The sequence below is a fragment of the Agelaius phoeniceus genome, chromosome 1, assembly GCF_051311805.1.
Source record: "Agelaius phoeniceus isolate bAgePho1 chromosome 1, bAgePho1.hap1, whole genome shotgun sequence".
Taxonomy (NCBI): domain Eukaryota; kingdom Metazoa; phylum Chordata; class Aves; order Passeriformes; family Icteridae; genus Agelaius; species Agelaius phoeniceus.
Window position 1 is genome coordinate 46,226,070 of NC_135265.1, and position 18,536 is coordinate 46,244,605.

The window sequence follows — 18,536 nt, forward strand, 5'->3', positions numbered from 1 at the left end:
ACAAATATAGGCATGTAGTGAGATGGAGGTGCATAGTGGTACTGTCCAGGGCACATAAGAAGTGAAACGTGAAGCACAACCTGGGGCAGGATGGTGAACGCTCCTTGTGTTGGAGCAGGTTGGTAAACCTGCTGTGATTGTGTAAGTACATTAATGCCTAAAAAACACCTGTGCCCAGTAGAGCAGGCATGGTAAAGGAAAAGGTATTGTCATGGTTTAGCCATGGCTGGTGACTGAGCACCACACAGCCACTCAATCAGCTCTCCCCCAGTGAGGGGACAGAATTGTAGGCATAAAAAAGTGAGAAAAAACTTGTAGGTAAAAAGTAGTTTAATAGTATAGGCATAAAAGTAGTTTAATAGTTAAAAAGATATCATAAGAAGAATTTTAAAAATTCTAAGGAAAAGGGAGAAAAAAACCCCAAACCGTGGAGAGAAAAATAAATGCGAGAAGGACAGGTGATACAAATGAAAACAACTGCTCAACACCAACTAAACAATGCCCAGACATCCTGGAGCAGCATCCACCCTGCCAACCTCTCCTCCTCAGTTCTGTCGCTGAGCGTGATGACAAATGGTGTGGAATATCCCTCTGGTCAGCTGTGTCCCCTCCCAGCTTCTGTGCCCCTCCAACCTGTTTGTTAATGGGTGGGGTGAGGAGTAGAAAAGGCCTCCACTCTAGGTGCTGCTCAACTATAACCAAAACATCCCTGTGTTTTCACCACTGTATTCAGCACAAAACCAAACCAGAGCCCCATGTGGGCTAATGTGAAGAAATTTAACTCCACCCAAGTCAAAACCAGTGCAGGTACTAAACCAGTACTTGCATATGAAGTTTCACCTGCTATTCTGTTGCACATCTTCATGAGACACACACTGAGATCCTGGCTGCCTAAATCACCTTTTTCTGTGGCCATCTCTCTCACTGTAGTTTTATCAATGTTCTTAACCTCTTTTTCACTTGGGAAGAAATTTGTTGCCCTCAAACAAACCAGTGTCCAGATTCTCAATTAAAGCATCGCGTTAGCACAGGATTCATTTTGGTTTATTGCTGGGGAGGGCAGTATAGTTCACTGTTTTTGTTTTACAGCTGGGTGGTTTGGATCAAGACAGCCTAATAGGCCAAACCATTCTGTGTGATCTCCTTCCAGAGTTTTTGCAGAAGTTTTGCCAGGAGTCTGAGCCAGTCCGTTAACATATGGACACAGGCTTCACTACTCCCAGCAACAGCTACCCACATAAAAAAGGGTTATCCACCACACAGTGTCATTTACAGCCATGTTCCCATTGTGTGGATCCTCTTGAAATAGGGGAAAGAGGTATGGAGCACAGAATCAAACACCTGCAGGCTTGCAGTTCTTTCAGAGCCAAGACTGCCTCCTACAGTTCTTTCAGAGCCTCTTGATTGCTGAGCTCTGGTACCAGCTGACCTAATTCAATGTAATCTTTTGAAGTTGAGATAGATGGGATCAGGTAGCTGTGCTGACAGAAGATGAAGGATCTATTGACCTATGTTATACTAATATCAAATATTAGGTAGGGCACTATAGCTAGCATATAGCCAGCGGCAGCATGATCACAGTGTGATGGGTTCCAGCTCAAAGATCCTAGTGGTAAGGTTGAAAATCATGGATAGGTCAGAGTAGAAAAAGCATACTATGCAAACAATACGAGACATGTATCTGAGCCAGTTAACAAGAAGGATAGCATAATCTGAAGTGCATAGTCAGTGGTTGGATTTTAGAGATTTAATCAGGTGTGTCATTATTGGTATGGTCATATGGTAGCAAATAAAGGGGTCTGCTGGTCAAAGTTATCTCAATACTTATTTGGAAAACAGTTGATGTAAAAGAGTAGGTTTAAGGCAAATATAATTTGGGGCTACAAAATATAATCTGCTCATAAGGGCTAAAGCAGATGTGCTATCATGTAACATCCTGACCTCTGTTTAAGCCTTTTGATCATTTAAGTGCAAATACATGAAGGCCACCTTGGACAGTTGCAATTACTAGTTGTCTGTTTTCATTTCTGTTGAAAATGTAATTGATCAATAACACAGGATGTAACAGGAAACTGTGGCATAGATCCAATTCTGTTGTAATAACCAGCAGCAAATTCCATTTAGGGGATAGTCTAGTCTTTGCTCTTGTTCTTTGGTGCAGTTGTAAGAACAGTAAAAGACTCACTTAAAAATCTAAGTACTTCTACTCTATGTTTTCATCTTATGGCAGACTGATGTGAATAGTCCAATAAGAATATAAATAAGTGCTTAATATCTTTTCTTACAGAGCGTGACTTTTCAATAGAGAAATGTGTAGAGCTTTTACCCTTATCCTTTACTGAGTATATGTGGGAACAGTATTCAACCATGGGTTATTTCGGCAACTTAGAACTAAAAACTTCAGAGAATTTTCTGAAGCCAAGGTTCATTGGTCCTTATCACTCCCAGCCCAGGGCCTCATGAAGGCCAAACTAGAGCAATTAAAGCTGTTGAGTGCTGTCAGTTTGTGACAACAGTTTAGGGTTCTATCTGTATTCTGAAGCTGTTCACATCTGGTCTGTATGGGTTTTGTTAAAAAGACAGCTCTCTAAGTTTGAATTTGGTCTCTCAAGGATTTTGGTAGAAGAGAAAGTTGATGTCAAAGCAGAAGTGTGTTAAGATATTTGAAAGAGATAAACAGGGTTTAATCTTGTGTGACAGGAAATCTATTATTAAAATAGAAACATCTTTAGAAGAGTTTCTAGTTCTAAATTAAGCCCAGGATATAAATTCCTCTGTATTTTATCACATGGTAATTGTTGCAGACATGATCTTTCAGAGCAGTAACTCAAAAGTCTTTACTGAATCTTAACTGACTTCAAATCTTGCTGAATGCACAGCATTCCTAATTTTACACAAATAACACATTTAATTTAGTGAAGAACTTTGCCTAGCTTTTGCCATTAATTTTAGGACCTCATGCTATCTTTGTTTTTCTAGAAAATAGACACTATATATAAACTCACAATGTGCAAGCAGAAATTCTTCCATGTAGGTGTGAAGCAGCAACTGCTAATATCTCAGACTGGCTTTAAAGGAGGTTTTAAAGGCTGTTGTCTTTCAAAGAGTAAAGTGTCCTGTTAGATAGTCTTGTTCCTCATGCAGATAATTAAAACCTGCTGTTTGGAAAATCTTCTAGCATCATCTACCTTCTGTCTGACAAAACCAGGGGACCTTACTTTAGTTGACACCTTGTAGGAATGGAATAGGGTGTATTGGGTTTTGACTTGAAGTACATCATGCTGTAAATTGCTGTGATTTATAAAATGAACCACAAGCTCTAATGTATCTCTGACATGTGGGGAGATATCTAACTGAAAAGTTGCTATAAAGTTTGCTTAATAACGACAAAATGACAGTCAATCCAAACAACATAATTTCATCTTACTGAAGTCTTGGTTTATTTAATTTTTAGTATTTTATGATGCAAGTTTGTGCTTGCAAATACTGCACAATTGACAAATTAAACTGTAGCAACAAAAATACTTAAATCCACATGAAAAGAATGCAAGTTAGGTGTTTAATATATGCACAGTTGGAGACAGAAGTATTTTAAATGTATGCCCTGGGAAGCCACCGTATTACCTCCACCTCTTTTCCTCCCCAGGTTTCCCAACTAAAAGGGTCATTTGGGTGTGTGAATTTACTTCAGGCAAACCTGGGTGTCAGCAGCATGGCATCCAAACAAATCAAATTGTCTGTTCACATAAGACACTCTTAATGTCTTATCAACTCTGTAAATAGATTCCCTGAATATTATTACAGTCTATAATTATGTAGTAGTTACTCATAAAAATTGTAGAAAATATTTATATCTGTTCTGTTGTAACTAGAAAACATTTGAATGTTTTTATATTATTTTCCAAGGGAAGTTACTTTCTGATCTTTCATTCCATCCCTGTTGAACAAGTTCATGTTCAATGAATTTTACTCCTAGGAATGAGGACTATCTTGGTAAGTCTTGACTAGAACAAAGCCCCCCACCTTCAGAACTTTGGGGCTATGTACCCATATGTGCTGTGAACTGAATTTCAAACATCTTGGATACCTTTTCTGAATGAATTGTATAATGCTTGAAAAAAATTGAAATTTTGTCACAGATGGGAAACTCCTTTTTTTCTTTTTCCCTTTTTCTTTTTTATTTTTTCATTTTCAAAAGCAGCAACAAATCAGGAACTCTCGAGGTATCAGTGATTATACTTTCAGAAATACTCTTCCTCTGTGTATGTCATTCTAACCCTGTCTTTTCACAGAGAGCAACCACAGTCCAGCCTAGTTTAACTAATTTCTTATATTCTATTATTTTTATATTGCCCAGTAAAGCATATTCAGCAGTACGTGATTTTATTATTTCTAAATTGTTCAAGTTACATTTTCACTATCCTTTTTTACACTCAGATACTTATGAGAGAATCCCCCTGGTTTTCTATCTTTTAGTTGGCTAATCTATACACCTGTTGGTCTTAATCAACTCCGTGTTTGATTCATAGATTCAATTATAGAAAAAAACAGATTTCTGTGTTGGTGGGGTTCTCGTAGGTTCAGAAGAGTTTGACTCCCTGGGGAGTCTCCAATTGTGCAGTCTTTTTTCACAAGAGAAAGTTTCCACCTCTAAACTGCCTTCTAACAATAGCAGGTAAACACTGCCAGTCCAGGAAAAATTAGAGTTATGTTGTGCTTTGACTTGAAGCAGAATCATGTTGCTTCTGAGAATGTCAGGTCTTTATTCCTCTCAGGCAGTCATACTCAAGATAACATAGAACTTCCCAGTCTGCTTTTGACCAAGCTGTAGTGAAGGTGATAACTGGCTTTTCTTCCCTGGTTGTCATAATCCTTTCCACATCTATTTTCTTGTATGTGAGAGAAGGACTGCCTGCTTGGGCACCATTGGTGAATGCCCTACATTCCATGTGTGTAGAAAAAGCTGAGCCACTCTTCCCACAAAGGGAAGCTCTGGAGAGCCTTGACCACTTCAATATGATAAATTCAAATTTTGTCCCTTAAACCTAATGATTCTTTCTTCAGTCATAAAATGTCCAGTCATTCTACCAGGGCTAGGAATAGACTGGCCAAAAAGAGTCTATTTTGCAAATAGACCATATGTAAAATTTTCTTCTTTAGATACTATTCATTTTTAAGATCAGAATATAAAATAATTTTCAGGGCAGGAGCCATGCAATTGATCTGCTCAACAGCCAAATAATTGTTTTTCCACTTGATGTAACATTCATAACTCACCAAATTTTGAAAACATTGGTGATCTAATTTTCTATTCCAGCTTATTCTTACCTCAATACTAGTATAGTGGTAACACAAATAGTTCCTAAAGCATAAACAGTGACAAATAATAACATTAAAAGCAATGAACCTTTTTTAAAAATGCCATTACCCTAAAAATACCATTTGCTTTATGTCCCCTATTTTTAGTTCTTCAAAACAAGAAAACTTAGGTAGTAAGGCTGTGATGCAAAGAATGCAAACTACGTCCCAGACTTATGTAGGTAAATAAGGTTTTATGAAGAGTCTTTGTCATCATGGAGTATCTTAACTGCTCAGGTACGTTCACTCATTCCTGTGTGAAAGAATCGATCCTGTGTTTCTACTTAGCAATATTTTTGAGTTTCAGCATTAAAATTTAAAATATTATAACATATGGTTTCTATTTAATCTGTCAATATTGGTCCACTCTGTAAATAAAATAAGGAAGAAAGGTCTAATGCATGTACATTTGGTAATATCCCTGGGGAGTCAGTTGTGTAGGTGTGGTACTAATGGAAAAAGAGGCACTCCAGAGAGCAATGTGCAGAGAGGAACAAAGAGAAAGCTTTTTGCTGGACTGAGGGTTTTGCTGCTGGCTGCTTGGCTGCACGGTAGCATTGTTCGGAGGAAGTGCACCTGCTCTAACGTTTTCTTCAGCTGGAAGCTGACAGGTTTGTTGAATGCTCTAATTGCTGGTAGGCATGAAAGGATTGCCTAGAAGATTGCTTCCTAGGCTGTGCTTTGATGTTTCATATGATTTGGAAGTGAAGATTTCTTTTCCTTTATCCATCTTACTAATAGGTGAGAATAAAAAAATCTCCTTTCAGCTTTCATTCCAAAGGTATCATGGTGCATTCAGTGTGATTAGCTGTATCATGGGCCAAAAGACTCCTTTTATCTTTTGAAAGGTGTGTAAAACACAAGCATAGTCATCACAGTCCACATTCATAAAGCACTATTAGCTACATGTTCAATTCATTGCAGGGGTCTCTGGGCAGGAGAAATAGTCTGCTGTGAACACTAGGTTTGTCAAGTGCTGTAAATCCATGGCTAGAAATTTTGGATACAATCCTTTTAATACGTATTATAAATTTTGGACCACAGTTAGAAAAGGTTCTTTGTATAATTCTAATTATGTTAATTTTTAAACACAATAATTCTAATACAATATGCAAGTTTCACCTTATTTTTCAGCAAAATTTGAATAGCAGAGAACTGCAGAGGCTTGATAGTTTCAATGTCCTCCTTTTACGGATGACATGACTAATGCCCTATGAAGTCTTTTACTAAATTCAGATTATAACTAAAGCTACAAACAGTACAGTGTGATATATTTTGTTTGCAGAAATATGCAAATTAATAGAGTAACCAAAAAAACTCTGGTTAAATTATAAGATTTTATTTAGTTCTCTTGCTAGGAAATACCTAGCTGAAATAAATTATAGTGCATTATTTTCACCCATGTAAACTGTCATTGACTGCTTTCTCTTGAGAGGGTGAGCTATTGCCAACATACTTGGAAGCACCAGAATACTTGATTGCAGGTTGCTTGTCCAGGTAGAACAACCTTCCTCAACTGGATTTAAGTCTCCTCTATGATACAGATTTTGTATTCAGATCCATCACTTGTGAAGTTCAGGAGTGCATGAAGTGTGGGCCTTTTCAATCAGAGCCTATTTCACTTTCCAATCAAGAGTTGAGAATTTATGCATAAGAAACCTATGTCTGGTATATATGACTCTGAAATATAGTGTCTGAAATTTTTAAAGATGCATACTGGTTGAGGCTTTATTTAGGAAATTGTCATTCTTTAATCTGTTGTAAAATTTGGGAGAAAACCTTCAAGGTATCTTCTGAAACTTTGAGATATGTATATGATTTTTGTATTATGATTTACTGAGTTATGAATTCAATTTCCTTTTTATAAAATCGTAATTTTTTTTCAAATTATCTGTTTTGCAATTCAATGTTTTGAATGCTGAAACATGTCTGTCTTGATCTTTATAGCTGCCTTTTGAGCAAACTGGTTACAGTGCCAGTGGTCAAGGCATTAGACTTCTATGGAGTTTTGTCATGGTCACTGTAAATTATAACAGCTTCCCAAATTTCTCTTCTGAGCACAAAGTGTGTGTATTTTGTTTTGTGGTGTAAGCAAAGAGTATATTTATATGTCTACAACTGTGACCTCTAATTTTCATTTTCTGACATGATGAAGTATTTTTAAGAGTATGCCTGGACCTTTATTTACTTGGCCAAGAGGTCAGTCTGTTGCTTTTGTCTGTGGAACCAAGTGTTTATCAGGTTTCTGTATGAATCACACAGCACATTAGGTGTACTAGTGTTTGGTTCTAGACATCTTTATAATAAAGTTTGGATGTGCTAAATTTTCCAAAAGTATTTTAAGTTCAAGACATTTTTTCCCCACAAAATTTTCAAATTTGACTTGCATATCTTTGTACATATAGCTCTGTGTGAGCATGTATCTACCTAAATGAAATTCATTAGTTCTGATGTTTTAGTTAACTAGGAGGTAAACATGAATATCTCAGGTGTTTGGAGGCAGGGATGCTAATACACATACCCTTAGAATGTAAGTACTTCAAGAAAATAAAATCTAGGTGATTATATTATTCATATCTCAATGGATGGGGAGAAGATTGAGTGTTTGCTTCACCTCCTTATTCACCAAACAACAGAAATGAGTCAGTTCTGACACTCAGGCTGGTACAGCCAAGGGAATAAGCAAGTGGTTCTGTTCAAAGCTGAAAGTGAAAGGATTGCAGATCACAGTCATGGATCCTGGTATTTGGTTCACTACTAGTCAATCCCATTGTTCACTCCCTAGACAACCCTATTAGGTTGTGACTACTGCCTGAAAAATTCTTAGTGATGATCCATCCATGCAATGCAATGCCTGCTTATGAAAGTGGCCTTCTCAGCAATCATCTCCAAGTCACTGTCCTTTGGGTTATTTGTAAGCCATCTGGAAAGAATGGGATGACTCATTCATTTTGATGTGGCTATGGGTTTTGTGGCCATAGACAGAGAGAAACAATGTGTACTTGGTCATATCCCTGCAGGCAATTTTTCAGACTTCACTTTCATAAGGACCAAGTCTTACTGGACTGTTTCTTTAGGTTTATTGTGATTTAGTCTATGGAAAATAGTCATGGACTAACCACAAGTTTTGTGTTGGGTAGACATGTTTTTTTTCTTCTTTGTGGGTATTGGTGACATCACTTAAATGTGTCATTGTCAGATGCGCACTATCTGATTTTTGTATGAGGTGTTCAGAAATGCAGCAGAAATTTGACTCTAAAAAAGGAGAAGGAAATTAATATGTGAGATTAGAATTATTTCATTTTGAGAGCTTGGTTTATTTAGACAAAATTTCAGGAAATTCAAAGCTTGTCCTGAATAAACTGTTGTGAAAGTCCAATAAGCTGTTGTAAAAGAATAATGCTAGTAATCATAAAACTACAGAAGATGTGAGATAGAAGCAGAGTAAGAATCTTAATGACCTAGAACCATAACTGTATTCTAAATGAAATGTATTTAATTTCCTGAGGAAAGTATTAACAGTGAGGAATAGGAGAAGAAAATGTAGGAAGTTTGTTAATTGATAGAGTATCTTTCAAAGATAAAATAGTTCAAATCCCCAAAAATTTGACTGTTCTCAAAAACTGGTGCAAGCACAAAATGTGTTCTACAGTGTCTCATATAAATCATGTGTTGATGTTTGTAGAAATATATACAATGACCTTTGAAAAGATAACTTGTATAAGAAACACTTTTTACTTCATTAAAATCAGTGAGGTCCTTTTTTGATGCCATGGAGACTAGAAGCTAATATACTGATACACTGCAGTGTTACTAGATATGTGCAGCCAAATGAATGGCAAGTTTAAAAGATGGTTTGCAAAGATATTATGGTTTTGTTAAGAAACAAAGTATGTTTCATCGCTTATGAAAATCTGAAAGACATAGAGTAAGATCACACCTAATGAACTCAATCACTTTGTTATTTGAAAGTAAGAAAGATTCTGAATTGAATCAATATTGTCTTGAATTGGATTATATTTTTCTGCTATGTCAATTGATTTGTGGTTAGGCAAGCTACAGGGGCTGATGCTATTGAATTCTAAAGGAGCTTAAAAAAACTCCTTCAAAACAAGGAGATATTTTCAGGAAAGTTTTTACTACCATCAGTAAAACAAATCTTAATAACATTTTAATGTTGTATGCAGTATTGCATTTATAATGCTCTTCTGAATATATTCTTTGTTAAGCACAGCACTGTTTAATTCTATTATTAAAGCATATGGGTCAGTTCTAATATACAACCGGTGGAAAAACTTTAGGCTCAGTTAAGAAGCTCTGGGTTACATCTTGAAGTGTCACTTTGTAACAGCCTGTAGAAATTGCTAAATTCTTCTGACTAGGGTTTTTGTGAAAGAGACTTATGACCATGCTACAGAAAAGTTTAGGATTCAAAGTAGGTTTTAATTTAATGAATCCATGCAGTTAGCAAATTTGATTGTATCTATTTTACTCTCTTTATGAGCCAGTCCAAACAAAATAGGAGAGGAGGTAATTATAGTAATGGAGAAAAAGAGGAAATGTAATAAATATTCATAAAGTATGTAAAATTTGTTTTTGTCATAATCTATTTTGTCTAGGTCACCTTCCACATTGTTCTTGTCCTGATAGCCTATTTATTTTTTCTCTTTCTTTTTTCCTTACTTTCTACATAGGACTGACTCATCACGTCTGTAATCTCCTAACAGAAGCTGTGGCCCTGTACTTGGAGGCAGATGATAAAAGAAACACCAAGACAGCAAATGTGCTGCTAGGGTCCTTACTTGACATTTTGCAATACATGCTGACATATACAGCAAACATTGTGCGCCAGACTTTGCAGGTATGGGATTTACTCATGGGAACTTGACTGTTTTAAACAATTTTTTAGGTAACTTCCTATTATCCTTAATAACAAGACTCCTGCTATTCTGATTTTATGGAACTTTTAGTGTAGTGAAAACTCAATTTGTTTTCCAAGTTACTGTTTGAACCACTGCAAGTCATGGCATTGGTGGGACTTCCTACTCCAGCAATGACATCCTCCTCCTTAAAAATGAAGCACAAAATACAGTTCAAAGAAATTTCAAATAACTCTCATAGTAGGATATGATGGAAAAGCATTCATAATTTTTGGACATGATATAAATCTATCAAATATTACTTTTCTTTTTAGATCGTCTGCCAAATTTTGAAGTTAATCAAGTGGAAGTGATTTCTGTATTTACACTGCAAACAACACGTACTCTTCATGTTAGGTTTTTAATGTTCTTGGTATTATTCACTGAAGAACAGATATTTGTCAGGTGAAATATCTCTAAAGGACAGAGATTCAAAAGATTGCAGACTGGTTGTAATACCTTGCAAGATATGGCTTCTTTAATTCCCAGAGTCCCTCTTCTGTGGGTTGGTTGGTTTTGGGTTTTTTTTGTTTTGGTTCTGTATTTTTTGGTTTGCAGGGTTTTGTGGTTGAGGAATTGGGTTTTTATGGGAGTGGTTTATTAAGTAGTCTTAATGTAAAGAGTTGCTGTTGAAAATTGAGCTTTTTTCTTCTTTCAACATTGATTTACACAAGCAGCTATGTTATCAACCACATTTCACTGCGAGGTTTTTGGTTTGGTTTAGATGTGTGATGGTACAATATCTTGTCTTTTTTAAGTCCTCTATAAGCAGGTTCTGTAATGATATTTTCATCTAAGAATCACTTCATAGATCAAATTTTGTAGGCTAATTGCTTGTTGTCATATTTTTGGCATCAATCCATGTAATCATAAAGAGCTGAATTCTGTACTTATGCTCCATACAGCAATGGTGAGGCAAATTATTCTGGAGGACACATGAAGAGAGAGGATCTTGCACATGAATTGGTAATATCAAATTGATGGGTTTTATTTAGATTTTAAATTAAATCTGTTTGTTCAAAGCCAAATTCTGTTCTGGCTTTACTTGAATACAACAGTTGATTGATGCGCTGAAACTCCAGCTCCAGTTTTATCTCTCATCACAGTAGTCTGCTTTGCTCTTAAAGTCTAATGAGTAACAAGGAGCAGCTGCAAAATTGAGTTTTGAAGCACAGGTCTATTCTGTGTCCATATATTAATTTTACAGTGGTGTTTCATGTCCTGACACTACTCATCACAAGATCCCTGAGAGCTCTACATAAGTACACATACTGTATTGAATGGTGGCCATTAGTTATTGACTACATGGTTTTCCACTATTCATGTGTCACTAAATGCATCACAAATATTATTCTTGGACTGTTTTTATAGAGATGTTTTGAGTAAGATACCATTTAAATCAGAACTTGTAAAACAGAATCAAATCTTCTTGTATTATCCATTTCTGAGGCTTAAGTTGTCTTTTACAGATGGTAGTACCTTCACTTGAATCCTTTTTATTTTACTATTTTATGTGTAAACTGATAACCTTATCCAGCTGCATAGGCAATACTTACCATCACTTTTCCATTGCACTAAAGTACTTCATGCTGGATGGTGCTGATAACTGTATCCAGGTTCAGGATAAGAGTTCACTCTTTGTGTCCAAGTACTTTCATATTAATTTGCATGTCTGTTTTGGAGACATTTTGTCATATGTCCCAGAGGTGATCCACATTAGCTGAAAAGAATTTGAAATTTCAATTTGATATATTGGCTCTATTTTGTGACTCTGGCACAGGCTATGGATGCCCCAGCTCTGGCAGTGTTCAAAGCTAGGGTAGATAAGACCAGGAGCAACCTGGTCTGGTGAGATGTGTCCCCTCCTGGGAGCGCATCTGGGTGTGACTAGATGATCATTAAGGTCCATTCGAACCCTTTAACATTCTGTGATTATATGATTCTACAACTTAAAGTAGGTTTAACAATGGTATAGTGTGTATCCTTCATAAAAATATGTAATTTCTTTAGTGCTGTTGTTCATTCTCTTTCCGGAGACACTAATATATTCTGTACTTATGCTCCATACAGCATAAGTACAGAATATATATTAGTGGAGACACTAATATATATAAGTTAAAGAAAGTAGTCAAAGATTCCTGATGGAAGGTGTCTATCTTCTCATCCATGTACTAATGAGAAAAAGCTGTTTTAAATTTTGCTGAATGAAGGTGGCTTACTTCCCTTTCTTCATTAATATAAACATTCCATTTTTTGTCTTCTCTGCACTTTTTGTCCTTCTTGAACTTCAGCATTCCTTCCAGGTCATTGTGGTGAGTCTCAGAGATGGTCATACCAATGTGACTTATTGCCTGGAGAAACAGCTTTTCAGTTCTCTTTTATTTAGAAATCCTTTCCAGAAGAAAGGCATAATCCTTTCAACTCATAAGTATCAACAGTGGAGTTTGAGCAGTAGTGGCACCTGTCTCAGGGAACTTGTTCCCCTGTTCACTTAACCAAATTAAAACCTCCAAGTGTTACACTTGGACAGTGATTTTTAGGATTGAGCCATACATGAAACACAATACAAATTATTCTTAAATGTGTTCTTTAGACAAAATGTTTATTTTTTCTCTAGCAGATTGACTGTATAGGGTCATGGTTCAAAGCTGATGCAAGGTAATGACATTAAATGAAAAAATCCTGCAAGCCGACCTTTCAGGAGCCCTGGGGTCATAAATAGCACTGCCTAGGATAGTAGTATGTCTTGATGATGTGGGGATTACAGTGGTCAGGATTACAAGTAGTAACTAATCTTATTACTTGAAAACTTTATTATTCCTATTTCAGAAATAATTTAAATTATAATGTATTGTGAATATTTCAGGATACACAGAGTAAGGCAGGCAGGCAAAATTGGACAATATTGCTGAGAATCCTAAATTTTCAGTCACCTTGATTATCTTGGTTTGAGGGGTCTTTTGCAGGTACATTTTATTGCATTTTGCTGAAGCAATGTCATGCAGGTCAGTATATTCAGCCTGTACAGAATGGCACGACAGCATGGGTCCCTTTGCTTTGTGCTTATTGTCACAGAGGGACCATAACTGCTCATTGGGAGCCCAGGAATTCTTAACTAGAAATGATGCATAAGTTCTCTTCAAAATTCCATTCACACTTGGACCACTTAATGGACCTAATTTGTTCTTCATAACAGAACAATCACCAGGGTTGCTTTTGATTTCTTTTCTCTCTTGTTAAGGCACAGAAATCTGGGGCAGGAGGAGACACGCAGGCTGCCGAAGACCTTCTGCTTATCAATAAACCCCTGACGGACCTGATTAGCCAGCTTATTCAACTGGTGAGAGTTTGCTTGTTTGTAACCTTATGGAATGTTGCTGAAGTTGGAATTATGCAATTGAATTGAACATATTAGAGCTCTCTTTACTAGTTTTTAATTGTTTACAAGCTCCCACCTAGTACTCTAGCATTTTGTAAGTTACCAGTCACAGTGACTTGCAGGTTACCAGTGATGTCAAAGTCTGTTTGTCCAGAGCATAGAAGTGGGATGAGGGGCAGACTGCAGGTTCTCAGTTTGGATACAGACTGCAGGTTCTCAGTTTGGATACATACATATATATATATGCATATATATATATATATATATAGCCAACATTTGTCCTTCAAAATGGAATAGTCACCACTGCATAGGGAAAGGATGGCATTCAAAATTTGAATCTAATAGTACTACTTCCTTTAGAGAAGTCAGTAAATGCAAAATTCGTTTGTAGAGAGTGATGCGTTTTAATATTATTTTCTAGGGTTTGAGCCTTCTGAGTTTTCTCAAGGGTTTTATTTCAACATTATCCTGAAGGATTTATGAGTGGGAGTGGTCCCTGTGATCTGTAAACATCTTTGAAGTGTGTCTGTTTAAAGGCAGTCCTTTCCAGGGTTTACTAAATGTACAGCACTGCATTGAAATCTCCGCAGAGGGCCGCATTATGCCCTAATGCATCCCATCAGCTCAGCCTCTGTCATACAGAGATCTATATTTACTCTGTGTGTAATGGTTTGTAGTAGAGGAATGCTTCTTGAGCTGGACAGTGCTTTTAGAGGCTGCATGAGCCTGTAAGTCAACATAAAGCCATTAAAATGGTATGTGAGAATTTCAGTGTGGTATGTGAGAATTTCAGTGTATCACGGTATCCTTTCCAGGATATTTCACTTAGAGGTGTTTCAGATTCACTGTGTTCTCTTCCAGACCCTTTTTTTTTTTTTCATTTAAATAGAGGATTTCAGGGTTTTTGTGATATCAGTACTGCAATCCTTCTATTATCTTTAGCACTGCCTGTCATCTATTTTAGGAAGTGTGTGATTCCTTTTTTATTAATTTTTGGCATTATACTTGGTGCTAAGTCCTCCTTTGATGGATTTATTTAAACCAGCTATTGACAAAGGCTTTTTGGAAATGTTCTCTGAATGACCTGAAACAAAGGGACTGAATTTCAACTATTTAATATTTCATCTTTATAAATTGTGTTAATTTATTTTTTATTGATTTTTTTTTTAAACTGCTATGTATGATAAATAGCATGAAATGAAGAAATGCAAACATTCATTTAAAATTAAACTAGTAATAATTTTAAATTATATTAACTTTTTAAAGAACAGAAAATTAGAGGCCAAGCTTTAACTCAGCCTGTACCACCTGGAAAGTCTTGTAAAAGTTTTTAATTAAAGGATAGGATAATTGTATAGTTAGCATGTACTGATTAGATTGTGACTTGTCTTTGTATTTCAGAAGCATGGCTGTAAATTACCAGTAGGTTTTGCTTTGTTCTGTACTTCTGCAGATTCTGGTTTTTTTCAAATGCTTATTTTAAATCTTCTGATTTTAACATACAGGTAAAAGATAATGACCACCACTTCCACTTCTTCAGATAGACAGACACATACATACATACATGCATATTGTCTTGTTTTGTTTTGGTTTCAGTTTTTTAAAGGTTCTGTGAATGAGGGATTTTTCTCTTGTTTGGATCTGTGGAAGTTATTTCAGCTAGATTTGTTAAATTTGATTTTTCAAATATTTTTTTCCCACTGCTCTATTCAACATTTCCTGTTAAGCTTGGAAGAGTTTGAGCAATGGAATAATCATTTTAGTATTTAGGAATCACTTGTTTGAAATGGTTTATGCTCTAATCTCTTTAAATAGAAATAGATTATTTGTGAAGTCTAGAGCATGTCTCAAGATATGTGTGCTCCCTACTCCTCAAAATGCCTCAGGCCTACCTAAACTGAAATTCTGTGAAGCTGCCAGTGGTTGTTCTCTGTATTCATTGAGCTGTGTGGGAACATAACCCCTTATTGCTGTTTTGAGGCATTCAGTTCTTTGTGAACTTGATTTTCTGGAGATAATGGAGAACTTACATTTTGAACTAAAAATGACTTTAAAATATTGAGTTAAAATTATTTTCTCTGCTTTGCTATTTCTGCCTATCTTAGCATATTTATAGTTTCTTATAGTCACTTACATAGTTTCCTAGTCACATTGTTTCCCAGTTCCTAGTTTCCTAGACACATTGTTTTCCCTTATTGAAATGTGTATCCCTCAAGTAGATTATTATTCTGCGTCTCATTTACTTGTCTTTTTATTTTGCTCAAGTTCTATATGTTTTTCTTTCTCAATAATCCCTCAAAAATCAATGTGAGTAAAACTTCAAAATGTCAAAAACTTTGAATCAATTTTTCCCTTGTGTGGTTGTTATTTAGTCTGTCACTAAAGGCATAAAAAAGCAAGTTCTGGAAGCCTAGATTGCATTTAAATGAAACTTCAGCCATTTAACCATTAATGCAAAAGAATAAATAATTACAAACTATGTCAGGAAACACTGCAAAAATAGAGAATTCAGTATTTAATCCCAAAATCATTATGACCATAATTGATCAATAAGAGGAAAAAAATTGAGCATTTAGTCTTCTCCTTGGCAGTTTTGTGTTTAAAAGTTAATTACACTTAGCTTTGTTGGGTAATGTTTCTTTGCTTAACGTAAATTTAATTTGCATATTATTCTGAAACCTGCAGCAATTGTAGAGCATACACAACACCTTCTAATTTTTGATGTGCCCATTATACTGAAAAAATTACTTTTGAAATCGCTTCAGTGTGGATTTTCACAAAGTTTCAGAAACCATGCCAGTACCTATAAAAAGGAATTTTGTTTTCTGTAGGTCCTAGATTCAGTTCTTAGGTGTAGATCTTCCAGTCATTTCTGGAGCCTACTAGACTCTGGGAGAGAACTTTTTTTGACTGCTGGTGGGAGGCTTCTCCATTATAATATTACCAGGAAAATTTCTACTTGATTACCATGCTCTGTGTTACCATTGAACATCCAGTTAGTCATGTCCAAATGTGAAGAGGACAAATATGAAGCCTCACAAATATGAAGCACCTGGATGATTGAGATGGTCTTTTTTAGGTATTTTTTGTCTCTGTATTGCACTGATGGTAAGGCTGTGCCCAGACTTCATTTTCAGAGTGCATGAAGTTATTTGCTAATGAATAATGAAAATAACTGCAGAAGAATGATTACTGGAGAATTTTATTTCACATGTCTTTCTCTAGGAATACAGACTGTTTTGTGGTCAGAGTGGAGAGTCATATGTTTATATGCTATATTTGAAGTATTCTCTTATACAGAGCTATCCTAAAAACCAAAAACTCCTAACAAACACACCAGAGGAAAGAAGAAAATGTTGTTACATGCACAGAATTTCAGAATGGGGATTTAGTTTCTCAACAATTAGCCTAGATTAAAATTAAGTGAATATGTAAATATTTTTCCCTTAGGCAGGAGAATGCTGCTAAGTAAAAATATAATTTTTTTAAAATTTAAAACTGTGCCTATTTACTAATAAGAATAGCATAGTAAAGCTAGCAGATCAATAATGATGTTTTGCTTTTACATTTTGTAAAATGTTTGCAAAATCATCCTCCCTATAGATCCCCATGGTGCTTCCTTTACAGAATGTTCTGTAATCACATTAGTGACCTAATGAATATCTATCTCTTATTGTAATAAACTCTCTATGTGTATAACCTCATTAATGCACAGAAATAGTGTTCCCTCAGGGTAATCCAGGCAGTTTCATTGTAGCTCTAAAATTAGACGCTGTAACAATTCCAAAAACTGCCACTTCAGCTCAAATGATCACACGTTTCTTGCAGTGGTTTGCAATTCATGAACACACTGCAACTCAGTTTAAAATGATGGAATTTTTGAGAACAGACTGCAGAAATATAGATGTGCAACCACAGGAAACTTCCATCTCTTTACCACATTAACTCTAAAATACACAGAGCAGGTTCCATCTAGAAAGGAAAAGAAAAGAGAACTTTGTGTTATAAGCTTGTTTACCAGAAGTTATAACGTGGCCATAAAAATTAAGCAAAGAGTAATACACTGCTTTCATTGCACAGAAGTCTTGTATGAGGTATTATTTTAAAGTAAGTGAAAAATAGATTGACAGTTTTCAGTTAGAGAATGGCAGAATTTATGACCTTAGCTCTTCAGTAATTTATTTTAAGGTGCTGGATTCTCTTCAAGCTATGTACTAGCCAAGAATATTAACAGCAGCAAAAGAAGTACTGGTGACTTTTCTGCCTTGCTGAAGGGCTGAATCCATAATCCCCACTAAGGCTGAGAAAGGAAAAGGAAACTTCATGTAATTATGAAATATTAAGGGGCAGATACTCTTTTAAAGTGTTACAATTGGTTTCTTCATGGGTTTCTACTCACCTGAAAGAACGAAAACTATAAATGCATTTCAAGCAAATGTACTTCATACCAAATTGGATTGTTCTGATTAGAAAAATAATCAGAATGCTGTTCCATCTAATTAGGAGATGAACCATCCATCTATTTTAATTGTTAAACAACATGATTATTTTTTTCCTGTTCTTATTAAACATGAGATATTTACTTGAAATCTGGATTTTCATTCTTGATTTTCTGTCTTTACAGATATTTATTATATTTTCAGCCATTGCTTTTGTTTTATAATGTTCTTCAGGTCCCCTACTCTTTATAACCAGTACTAACACTGACTGGCAGCCAGTGCTAAATTTCAGGTTACCAGCTTACAACTTTTGACATCTAAATCACTACTTGTCAGAAGTGAAATGGCAAAATGGTGAGAGTTACAGAGAAAAATGCTGATGTGGACATACTTAAATAGGGATATTGCTGAGAGTTCCTCTTCCACCTTAATTATTGATGA

At 35.7% G+C, this 18,536-nt stretch overlaps 1 protein-coding gene across 6 annotated transcripts in view; it reads left to right on the top strand.

Annotated features, from left to right (window-relative positions):
- ULK4 (unc-51 like kinase 4) overlaps positions 1–18,536 on the top strand; it is a 214,474-nt gene that overhangs the window by 137,436 nt on the left and 58,502 nt on the right. For 5 of the 6 annotated variants that reach the window (XM_077178032.1, XM_054639826.2, XM_077178042.1 and 2 more), the window contains exons 33-34: positions 10,053–10,219; positions 13,519–13,617. In XM_077178032.1, the coding sequence (XP_077034147.1) occupies positions 10,053–10,219; positions 13,519–13,617 (266 nt within the window). Of the gene's footprint in view, positions 1–10,052; positions 10,220–13,518; positions 13,618–18,536 lie in introns of those variants that run through there. The other variant, XR_013182240.1, reaches the window with a different exon arrangement.